The sequence below is a fragment of the Oryza glaberrima genome, chromosome 3, assembly GCF_000147395.1.
Source record: "Oryza glaberrima chromosome 3, OglaRS2, whole genome shotgun sequence".
Taxonomy (NCBI): domain Eukaryota; kingdom Viridiplantae; phylum Streptophyta; class Magnoliopsida; order Poales; family Poaceae; genus Oryza; species Oryza glaberrima.
This window is the reverse complement of record NC_068328.1, coordinates 10,269,973-10,281,902: the sequence shown is the minus strand read 5'-3', so window position 1 is coordinate 10,281,902 and position 11,930 is coordinate 10,269,973. Positions and strand designations below refer to the sequence as shown.

Sequence of the window (11,930 nt, the reverse complement as noted above, 5' to 3'; positions counted from 1 at the left end):
ACTCGCCACCCGCCAACCCATGGGCGAGCCAGCGCGCGCGCACGCGGAACGCAAAAACCAGGCGCCCCACCAGCAGCGAAACCGGTGCGTGCGAGACGCGATCCCGGGGGGAAAACCGCGCGCTCCCGCGGGACATAAATTCGGGTGGAATCTACCACGTCCCCATCCGAACGTTCGAGCGGTGAGGCACACAGTCTTGTGACAGGAGAGAGAAGAGAGGAGTTGGTTAGTGCTACGCTGCGACGGATGGACCGCGCGACGGAGGAGGAGACGGCGGCGACGGGGCGGCGGATACTGGTGGCCGTGGACGAGGGCGACGAGAGCGTCCACGCGCTCAAGTGGTGCCTCGCCAGCTTCGCCAAGCGCGGCGGCGGCGGGGGCGCGGCGCCGCCGGACACCATCATCCTGCTCTACGTCCGGCCGCCGCCGCCCACCTACTCCGTGCTCGACGCCTCCGGTACGTACGTGCGCGCGCCATGTCGCTCGTACATTCCCCTTTCCCCCCTTCTTTCGCCGGCGTTGTTTGACAGACCTGTACTAGCTATGGTAGGCTACGTGTTCTCCGACGAGGTGGCCGCCGCCATTGACGGGTACAGCAAGGAGGTGGCGGAGGCGGTGGTGGAGAAGGCGCAGAAGCTCTGCACGCTCTACGGCAAGGTCGGTGACATTCCAACGCTCCACGAGAGGCAATTCGGGATTCGACCACCCATTGATCGAATTTAGCGTGGCGATTTGGTGCTTGCAGGAGGTCGGTGGCGACGGTGAGGCTGGCCATGAGATGAAGGTGGAGGTGAAGGTGGCGGTCGGCGACGCCAGGAACGTCATCTGCCAGATGGCGGACAAGCTCGGCGCCGACGTGCTGGTGATGGGGAGCCATGGCTATGGCCTGTTCAAGAGGTCACTGAAACGATCTCGTTTTCAATCTCAGAAGCTGTGAGAGCGCAGCTTATCTGCTTTGCATATCATCTGCTTCAATCAGCTCGCGCTCTCGGTGACGATGATGTTTAGCTTAATTACGCTATATATGCTCGTTGATTTTGCAGGGCTCTGCTTGGAAGTGTCAGTGATTACTGCGTCAGGAACGCCAACTGTCCAGTTCTCATCGTCAAGTCGTAGCTGCCACTCACTCCAATGCTTGTAACTGTGCAGCAGCATGTGTGCTCTGTCCGGCTTTTTTTTTTTGTTTTTGCCTTGTGTTCTGCTTTGTATGTCTACTTTAGTTCGCTTCGCATGTAATCTGCCGGAAGAGGACGTGCTGAGTGATTACTCAGAACTCTGAAGTTATCCAGCAACCTGTATATAGAAGAACTACTTTCTGTGGAGATGGCAAATTAAGTTTTTCTGTCATCGGCTTCCACTTTTAGCACTGATTTCTGAATTTGGCTGTATAATTAGCAAATACCCAGGGTTTGCTTTGATCTATTCGCGCTAACCATTGCGCAGAAATTCAGAACTCCTTTATAAACAAATCTCTAAGAGAGAATTACTAGCGTTTCTTATATTTGAACCAATTTCATCTGCGATCCTCTTTTGTGCAGTTGCTTTTGTTCCTCTTTCTTCCGGTGTGTATCACTATCTATCTTGGGCCTCGACATTATAAATTGGGAAAAAGTTTATTTTTGGTCCTCAACTTGCTGTCAAGTTTATATTACATCCTCGAAATCACAATAACACGTTAACAGATACTCGCTCCGTCTCTAAATATTTAACGCCGTTGACTTTTATAAACATGTTTAATCGCATGTTTAATCTTTCTTTTTATTCAAACATGTAAATATATATATATATATATATAACAGAGAATTTAAATTTTTTTAATAAGGCAAACGGTAAAAAATACATGCTAATTTTAAACATGTTTAAAAAATTAACGGCGTCAAATATTCAGAAACGAAGGGAGTATAACGTATCCCTTGACTAGCATAACCGGTGTTCCCGAGATCTCAGGCAATATAGTGTCGTGTTTTAGCTAACGTGATGAGCGGGATCCATATAGGTCTCACATGTTAGGGGCTATTAGGGCTATTTTTTCCTCCGACCTCTAGGGGCGTACCTATGTGTAGTTTATAGGTGTCCTAGGACCCTGGGTAGATTATCCAATTATAGTTAACTAGCATAGTGGTCCGTGCAGATTGCACGGCTAGCATCATTATATTTTCCCATGTAATATCATATATATATATATATATATATTCTCATTATATTGTTCAAATATATTAGAATGACATCATAATTTTAAATTTTGCAATAACTTTACGAAACTACAAATGTGTAATATTCATATTGTATTTTATATACGTGTTAGTTATTAATTATTTTAATATCAAATTTTAGTTATTTGTAAATTATATATTCTCATATATCTACTCTAGACTCGTCTTTTAATATTCTTTTTTTTAATTCTGAATTTTATGTAAATTGTATTTCTATATAGACTCTAGGCTTTTCTTCCAATATTATTTATTTTTATTTGTGAATTTTTATTATTTCTAAATGTATTTCTGTGTGAACTCTAAATTCATCTCTCAATATTCTTTAATTTTTAATTTCGAATTTCAGTTACTTCTAAATTGTATTCCTATATTGACTTTAAACTCTTCTTCCCATATTTTTCTTAATTTCGAATTTTAGCTATTTGTAAATTGTATTTTTATACGGACTCAAAACTCTACTATTAATTTTATTATGTTTATTCCGAATTTTAGTTAGTTTTAAATTGCTATATGGACTCTATACTCTACTTCTAATATTCCTTATTTTTAATTCCGAATTTCAGTTATTTCCTAATTGTATTTCTATATGGACTCTAGTCTCCTCTTCTAATATTCCTTATTTTTTAATTCCGAATTTCAGCTATTTCTAAATTGTATTTTTATATGAACTCTGTTTTTTTCTTTTTCTCCGATTAATGTGAGAATTTCTAGGCTATGAGAGCGAACATGGAGACTCTCTTTTTATTACTTTAATAATATAATAGATTTATGCCATGCGAATCAGTATAATCAGTTAATAATTAAATAATTAGTATGTTTGGGACCTCCGATAAATTTTATTCTGGTGCACCACTACCAACCTCTCCTCTCTCTCTCTCCATCTCCAAAGCTTATGGTCGGGGAACCACCGGCGGCAGCAGGGTCCCATGCAGCCTCCATCGAATTAGCAGTTGCCGCCGTTGGTGAAAGGGGAGGCGAGAAGGGAGCTTGGCTTGGAGTCCCAAATCAACCACTGGTTCACTGTTGTAGGAGACTAGGGGAAGAGAGAAGGAGGTGGTGGCGAAGTAGCAGCACGCCAACGGCCGTCAGTGGAGCTCAGCGTCGTGGCTACAGTCAATGGATCTCGACTGGAGAGGGGAACGGGGAGACGGGACGACAGTGAGGGCGCTTCAGTCGGTGGGTGGACCCAGGTGGAGGGTCTCCGCTGTCACCGCCACGCTCACGGCGCTCGGGCCGTGTTTAGTTCTTTTCAAAATTTCTTTTAAAATATACGGACACACATTTAAATTATTAAACATAGACTAATAGAAAATAAATTACAGATTCCGCCTGTAAATTACGAGACGAATCTATTAAGCTTAATTAATCCGTCATTAGCAAATGTTTACCGTAGCAACACATTATCAAATCATGTTGTAATTAGGCTCAAAAGATTCATCTCGCAATTTACATGCAAAATGTGCAATTGGTTTTCTTCGTCCACATTTAATATGCTCCATGCATATGTCCAAACATTTAATGTGACAGAATTTTTGAAAGTTTGAAGGGAACTAAACACAGCCTCGGTGTCAAATATGAGGGACCCAATGTGTCAAATAAAAACGAGGGACCCATTGTGAACTTATTACTACTACAATTTGCAAGCGACCAAGCGTAAGTTTGGGGCCGTTTGGCTATCGAATAAATTCATTTTAGGTACCTTAATTTTACACCGAATCCTATTTTCGTCATTGAACCTCAAAACCAGATACAACCGGTACCCGAACTATCAAAACCGGTGCAAAACAGGTCCCTCCGCAGTTTTGAAGGCGGTTTTGGCTGATATGGCGGCTACGTGGCTGGTTTGACTAGGTCTCCATCCCACGTGGCATTGACATGGCAATTATATCTCGGAAAAATAATAAAAATCGTAGGCCCACATGTCAGCCACACAAAAAAATAATTAAAAACGGTGGGTCACACATGTAACCTACAAAAAAAAAATATGGCGCGCCTCCGTTGGCCCCACATGTCATTCTCAAATGACCAAATCCAATCCTCTTCTTCCTCCTCTCTCTGGCTCTCCCCATCTCTTTGCTCCCTCCTTGCCAAGCGGCGGGGCGACGGACAGCGCGTGGCCGGTGGCGGGCGACGACGCGTGTGGCGGCGGGCGTGGCGGCTGGGCCTCCTGTGTGGCATGTGAAGGCAGCTTGTTTTCTTTCTATAGCTCTTTTGAGACAACTTGGTGAGTGCTCGTGAGCTACTACGGCCATGGCTGTGATGTGTTGTACTACTGTCGTCATCAAGCTGAACGCTGAAGAGGAGAGGCGTCCTGCTACTAGCGGCCGTTCGAGTGGGAGAGGCTAGCGGCGGTCGGTGGGAAAGCCCAGTGGGAGTGACGGGCTCTCGAAGGTTGGTGGGTAGAGGCCCGCAGCGGCCCCTTCCTCTTCCCCTCGCCGCCGTAACCGCGCGCTGCCGTCGGCGTCGGGTCGTCTCGATCTGTGCGTACATCTTGGAGGTGAGGACGATGACGACACCGTGGCTTCCTGATTCGGCACAAATCTCAGACCACATCGCCGCCGCCCCTCCTCCCGTGCTTCCGGTCCCATCCTGACCTTGGGCAGCGGCGGGCGGTCCTGCTCACCGCTCTACACTTCAACATGACGCTCATGATGACACCGCCACCCAGGCAAAGCACCTTCGGCCGCGGCGAAATCGGCCCAGCGCTGCGACGGGAGCGCGTTCAGCTCCACCTTCGTCGGCATGCTGCGGCTTGACGAGGAAGAAGAGGGAGAGCCGAGTGGGGAGAAGGAGATGACATGTGGGGCCCACGTGGGACCCACCATATTTATTTATTTATTTGTGTAGCTTACATGTAGGTCCTACCATTTTTAAATTATTTTTTTGTGTGGCTGACATGTGGGCCCACATTTATTATTATTTTTCCGAGATATAATTGCCACGTCAATGCCACGTGGGATGGAGACCTAGTCAAACTAGCCACGTAGACGCCACGTCAGCTAAAACCGCCGAGGGACCTCTTTTGCACCGGTTTTGACAATTCGGGGACCGGTTTTATCTGGTTTTGGGGTTCAAGGACGAAAATTGGATTCGGTGTAAAATTAAGGGACCTCATATGAACTTATTCCTTTGGCTATTGTTGAGTTATTGTCGTGGGCTTTTATTCATTGAAGAAAGAAGTTCCTGTGAACTTGACTCGTGGCCTGCAGGCCTCAGGTTCGTAGCGTTCGGTCATCACCGTGAAATGGCTCTCCTTCAAAACGGTTTGGGCCCTGGTTGTGTTATTGCGCTGCCGATCCATCCTCAATGCTCTCATACTTGGGCTGTAACGATGACTGGATGACCTATTATTGACTTGTTCCTAGCAAAGTTTGATTTATTCTCCGTGTTTTTTTTTACTTCGACGTAATGGCGTTCTAAAGTCCGAATTTTGCTATGCTCCGAAACTCTGAAGTTTGAAATTAGCATTTACTGCTACATCCGGGCGTCTTTGAGTTTGACATTTCAAAACCAGCAGCATCGGTGATCGTTCCGATCTAATTGTCGGCGACTGTTCCGCCAAGGTCAACTTGCCAGAAATCCCAGTCAATCCAATTGGCGATGTTAATTACGAGTTAAGTGGGTTCGTTGTCAGTCGGTGCTGAACTTTGCACGTCTTCTCTGTACATGCGCGTTTGAATTTTTCAAGTTCAGACGTTCATTTCGCCTTCGCCAACTTGGGAAGAAGTAGATTCTTAATCGAGCATAGACATGTACATATGTATTGCAAACATTGCTCCTTTGGATATGAACAATAGATCACGCCTAAACACTGGCCAATCATTTCGTTGTTAGGTTGCAACTAACGCCAGAATCTCCGCAATATCGTGTTGCTCTAAGATAATGCCAGTAAATTTTATTTCGAGTTTTTAGATGATTACATGTATATCTGACCCGTCAACTAATTCATGCAAGTATGCAACACAACAGTATCGCTTGAGCAATAAGCGAACTGTCCCTTTCAGACAGGAGAGTTTAAAAAAGGAACGAGCTTTAATAGGCTTCAGACCAAACCGTAGGTTGGTTCGACTGGCAATGGCAGTGCTTAATTAGATTAGAAGTTCCGGCTGGTCCAAGTAGTATTAGATTAGATTATAATAGGATCAGAACAATGTATCTCGGCAAAACGAAGCTTCGTACTTCGGTTTGGTTATTTGGTACACATCCCTCTCCAAATCAACCGAAACTATCATTCCATCGACAGTCACTAAGGAAGCAATTTGGCCAGGCACAACTCCTACGCAAAATTCTTCCTCTCTTTGCCCTCACTGGACCATGCAGAGCCATGAGATTCTGGAAGAAATGTTGTCAAATTTGGTGGGATTTCTCTTCATTCTTTTTGTTATTCTTGTGGGCAGGTGATGCCGATGGATTGTAACACTGTTGCCTTCCCATTTTGGACATGGTGATGGAGCTAATTATTGTTCCATGTATCTTCTGAGCAATCATAAACTGTAAAGATTTCATAATGTAGTAGACAGCATGATCGTCAGGATAATTGGCAACATCTAGTTTCTGACAAGGATACGATTCGTTTAGGTGCAGCCAAGACTTGGATGGATGTACTCCTCTTGCATGGTTTTCCATGAATTGCAGGTAATATTCAAAGACTGTTAGGACATGGGAGTTCAGATTACAGAGTAAGGTTTACATAAAGTAGGGTTGGCAAAGACTGTACTTTGCAGCAATGAAGTTTGCAGTTAGAAGCATGGCAGTTTGGTACCAGTTTCATCGGATGCAAATATGTTGAACTCGCCATCACGGTAGGGCTAGCATTTTCTTAGCTGTAGTCCACAAAATTCCAAATTCTTTCTGCCCAATTTATGGTCTCAACAGTATCTTCGTCCGGTCACAATTCATTTGATCTGAAAATCTGTACCGTGCAGGAAGACCGTTTTCATCGATACAACGAACAAACAGAACATCATAAATATTGCAGCTATTCATTTTTTGACGAAATGATACAAAATATTTTTTTCGCGAACGCGAAATGATACAAAATACGCGTGATTAGCTGAACCCAGCTATGACCTGCTCCTTTTGATTTGTCAAATGCAAAAATCCAGGGCGCACTAGCTTTCGTGAGAGCACGCACAGGAAGATCTCGTCAGATGCAGGACACACGCCTGAAAAATTATTGTACGAACTGCTAAACATCAACTGAAACATCCAAAACCCCAACAGGAGAGAAATTTTGGAATACTTCGATTATCTTCCAAGCAATATTTTGTATGAAGAGGAGTGGAGCCCCAACGACAAAATGGTCGCACGTCACCGTCGGCGCTGAGACAAAAAGTACGCATGCATCCAGCTCGACCGAACTCACTACTACCATTTTGCCAACCAAACCAATTAACCCATTCTTAAACACTGTCCATTTCTAACCCGCTATAGCTATCACTCTTTTCCCTTTCATTAATTTTGTAATTATCTCCTTCTCCTGCCACTTCCCTGTCTCTTTTTCCCCAACCTGTAGCTGTAGCTGTTACCCCGCCTGTTACGGCCGGAAACCCAGTGTGCACACGCTGCAACCGTGCCAATTTTGTCACGAACCTTTCAAAAAAACGTAAATTTGGGCGTCGTTTCTGCGTACAGTGACATTTTACAGAAGGTGTTCTTTCCGTGCGAGTTCAGTGCGTTCAGAGAAGAGACGGCACGAGTGATTCACAATTTTTGACGATTTGTCCATTTGGAAAAACTAATTTTACAAATAAATCGTGACCAAAACTTATTTCAGATTTGATAATTTTTTTCAGCGCCAAATCATATGGCACTGAACTTATACATCTCAGCGCCACATCAACTGGCGCTGAATGCCGTGCCACCACAGATGGGAGGCTGAGTCGGCGTGCCAATGTGCATTCAGCGCCATGCTATTTGACGCTGAGACGTTAAGTTCAGCGCCATACGATTTCTCGCTGATAGGGGTGAAAACGGTCACGGAAATTACCGATCGACCGGGTGTTGTTTCCGTTTAAGGGGTACCGTTTTCGACCGTACCGTTTTTGGCTATTTTTAAATTTTGTTTTTTCTAATTTCTTTTAGCATCGTATTAATGTCGATATTAAGTAGTTTAAATAATAAATATGGTCAATTACCGGTTGATCGAGCATCGTTTCCGAAGAGATGCTACTGATTCTGACCGTTATTTTTACCCCTAGGCGCCGAAAAAAAAAGTTATTTTTAAAATAAGTTTTAGCCACAGTTCATCTATAAAATTAGTTTTTACAAAGAGTTAAATTATCAAAATTTTGCGAGTGATTAGTGAACGGTGCAACGCGTCAAGGACGAGTCAACGCGCCAACGACCTCACGGGAGGAGCAGTTCGGTTCAAACCGAACCCGCCATTTTTCTTCTCGTCGTCTCCACCGCGCGCGCCACAACTAAACCCCTCGACACTTTTTTTTTTTTTTTTTTTGTCGCCGAGTATTCGTCGTCCCCGACGACCACGAAAAATCGCTAGGAAAACATATTTGGGTTTCTTGATCCATCCGATTCCCGATCCCACCACCACCCGCCGCTTTAATACCCTCCTGCCCATCCACCCCTCTTCCCGGCCCCTCGCCGCGCCATTAGCGGAAGGTTTTGCTTTGCGTCATCCAGGATGGGCAATCTGATCTCGTCGGGCGCGGCGGTGGGCGCGAGCGGCGGAGGGAAGGTGGTGATGGCGGACGGGAGCGTGCGGGCGCTCAGCGAGCCGGTGTCGGTGGCGGAGCTGATGATGGACCACCCGCGCCACTTCGTCGTCGACGCGCGCGACCTGCAGCAGCAGCAGCGGCGGCACAAGGGGAAAGCTGGGGCTCCTCCTCCTCCAGGGGGCAAGGTCGCGCCGCTGCCGGCCGACCACGTGCTGGGCGCCGGCGGGGTGTACGTCCTGCTGCCGGCCACCACCCGCGGCAAGGTGTCGGCCGAGGAGGCGCGCCGCGCGCTGACGGCGTCCCGGTCGCTCGAGCGGTCGCGGTCAATGCCGGGCCGGCTGAGGAGGAAGCTGTCGTCCAAGAAGATGACCCAGGAGGCTGACAACGACGGCAATGCGTCCGAGAACCACGCGGCGGCGGCGGAGGCGGAGAGGAGGGAGGAGACGGCGGCGGCGGCGAGGCCGCCGCCGGCGGACGGGTTCGAGGAGCACCGGCCGGAGTTCCTGAGCAGGGAGCTGTCAAGCAGAGGGTGGAAGCCGAGCCTGATCACCATCGAGGAGCGCGTAGCGCCGAAGAAGGTGTCCCATTGGCTCTTCTGAGTTCTGACCTCGTCGCCGACGACGACGAGATCAACAGGAAGCTTCTTAATTTGACTTGTCATCTAATCTCTCTTTCTTCTCTTTTTCTTCTTTCTTGCTGATCCTCTGCTGAATGCTTGTCAATTGTCATCATCTAGTCCGTCAAAATGCATGCACTGATGTACGCATAATGGCATGTTGTAATGAGATAGCACAAATGAAATGTGCACTGTAATTACAAACTTTAATTAGTAGGTGTTTGGAGGCTGCGTCTGAAAATAGCTCAAATTGAACTGGATAAACCTCTCTGTATCCATATTCTCTTCTTTCTCTTTTCCCCCTTTTCTGCTATCCACAGCTCTATATCCTCCTTGTCTAAATAAGGGTACCATTAACTCTACATTAAACGTACAGCCCTGATAAAAACCTTCACTAAACTGAAAAAAGAAATACAGAGCATATGCCCCGGTTCGTTCGCTAAGGAGTTCAAGTGTACTTGCACCTGAATTACGCCTAACACAACTGCAACACTGTCGCAACAATCGAGATGGTCAGTAATAAGAAAAAAGATAAAAGACAACGTAAAGATGGAGCAGGATAGTACATTGTACAGACTAGCGACTACCGAGTGACAGACCGAACAGGACAAAACCACAACGTTGTGCAGAATTTTGCCACGGCTTTGGAACACTGGATTGTTGTTGGCCGTTGCCGTCGTGCTTGCGTCTAATGTACTGTCTCGACGAGTAGAGTAGAGACTGGAGAGGCATACAGCTGTAGGCCTGTAGCCTGCAGCCAAATACTTTCTCTATCCTAAAATATACTCCACTTAGCGGGTGTTTAGATCCACCGGTAAATTTTTTTCTCACATCGAACGTTTGAGCACATACATTGAGTATTAAATATTAAAAAAAAAACTAATTACATAGTTTGCGTGTAAATTGCGAGACGAATCTTTTAAGCCTAATTGTGCCATGATTTGATAATGTGGTGCTACAGTAAATATTTGCTAATAACGAATTAATTAGGCTTAATAAATTTGTCTCGTGGTTTACAGGCGGATTCTGTAATTTGTTTTGTTATTAGATTACGTTTAATACTTTAAATGTGTGTTCGTATATCCGATGTGACACGTCAAAACTTTACACCCATAAATCTAAACACAATCTTATAATTGAATGCAACGTAATATAGTATACTACGAATCTGAATGGGCTGTTTATAGTACTAGAATATATCACATCTAATTTTACGTTAGATAAATGGAATATGCAATGCATGATAGGATAGGATAAGCGGGCACTGGGCAAGCGCCAAACATGGTGCCCACGGAATTGGCCTCCGCTTCTCGTTTCGAGCGGAAGGGCGCCCACGGGCTCGGAATCCAGCTGTGGCAACAGAGAACGGCCCACGCCTATTCAAGCTGCCGACATGGTCACATCAGGCATGCACCCTGGACCCTGGTTCGACATGGGCCATGTGATGAGCTACGTGGAGGCCCGTACGACGGTAATTTCGCAACCAGGCCTGCTTACCAGCTCTGACATACTCCTATGCAGATGCTACTCTAAAAAAAAAAACAAAAAACTCCTATGCAGATGATAATGTTTCATGATTGTGTTTCGAAAGGAAAAAAAAAATGTTTCATGACTGGATTGGAGGGAATATACGATACTACGAGTTCTATCACATGTACTCTTTTTTTAAAAAAAAATCGTTTTGACGACAAATTGTTTTATTTTAGCTGCATGTTTAGAATGCAGGAATTTTGTAAAGAAACATTTTTTGCATGACAAAAATACTGCCCGTCCGCGTGGCATCCGCATTTGATGCAATGAACCAGGACGAGGGTGTTCAAGATGTCAGTGGACACAACTTGCTGCCGCTTGCATCAGCACTTACCTCACATTCATACGGCGCCAGGTCATCATCGGCGTCCATGTGCCATCAGAACAAATCAGCGATTATAATCAGGTCCGACAAATGAAAACAAAATGATAAAAAAGAAGCTACTGCTGCACTACAACGCTAATCTGGGCATAGGACACAATAGTATTACCAACATAATCATACCTCATCTTTAAATTTTAAGACGAAAGAAGTACTCCCTCCATCTTAAAAAAAAAACTAAACACATAAAATAATAATCCTTTCGTTTTTTAATAGATGACACCGTTAACTTTTGGATACATGTTTGATCATTCGTCTTATTTAAAAATTTTATGCAAATGCATAAGATATGAATCCTTTTTAAAGTATTTTTAGTGATAAAACAACTTACAATAAAATAAATTGTAATTATGTAAATTTTTTTAATAACACGAATGATCAAACATGTGTACAAAAGTCAACAGCGTCATCTATTAAAAAACAGAAGTAGTATATGATCTACCCTAGTAAAACAAATTTAGATCCAGATTCATTATACTAAGATATGTCACATTCTATTTTAGGTTTGGTTT

At 44.9% G+C, this 11,930-nt stretch overlaps 2 protein-coding genes across 5 annotated transcripts; both read left to right on the top strand.

Moving 5' to 3' along the window:
- Positions 1–92: 92 nt before the first annotated feature.
- On the top strand, positions 93–1,366 carry LOC127767717 (universal stress protein PHOS34-like). Of its 4 annotated transcripts, none has more exons than XM_052293150.1 (4): positions 93–457; positions 551–657; positions 746–897; positions 1,044–1,366. In XM_052293150.1, exons 1-4 carry the CDS (start codon positions 247–249, stop codon positions 1,114–1,116), a joined length of 543 nt encoding a protein of 180 aa, XP_052149110.1. In that variant the 5' UTR covers positions 93–246; the 3' UTR covers positions 1,117–1,366. The 4 variants fall into 4 exon arrangements, with proteins under 4 accessions (XP_052149110.1, XP_052149108.1, XP_052149109.1 ...); XM_052293148.1 differs by having other exon boundaries at positions 746–933; XM_052293149.1 differs by having other exon boundaries at positions 542–657.
- A 7,386-nt stretch (positions 1,367–8,752) lies between these two features.
- On the top strand, positions 8,753–9,826 carry LOC127768098 (uncharacterized). The gene has a single exon (XM_052293621.1). It carries the CDS (start codon positions 8,857–8,859, stop codon positions 9,487–9,489), a length of 633 nt encoding a protein of 210 aa, XP_052149581.1. The 5' UTR covers positions 8,753–8,856; the 3' UTR covers positions 9,490–9,826.
- Positions 9,827–11,930: the final 2,104 nt, after the last annotated feature.

Coding starts and splice junctions, on each gene's coding strand:
- LOC127767717 (XM_052293147.1), top strand. CDS start 247: ATGGACCGCGCGACGGAGGAGGAGACGGCGGCGACGGGGCGGCGGATA. Junction 658..745: donor TCTGCACGCTCTACGGCAAG/GTCGGTGACATT, acceptor TGGTGCTTGCAG/GAGGTCGGTGGCGACGGTGA. Junction 934..1,043: donor CGTTTTCAATCTCAGAAGCT/GTGAGAGCGCAG, acceptor TTGATTTTGCAG/GGCTCTGCTTGGAAGTGTCA.
- LOC127768098 (XM_052293621.1), top strand. CDS start 8,857: ATGGGCAATCTGATCTCGTCGGGCGCGGCGGTGGGCGCGAGCGGCGGA.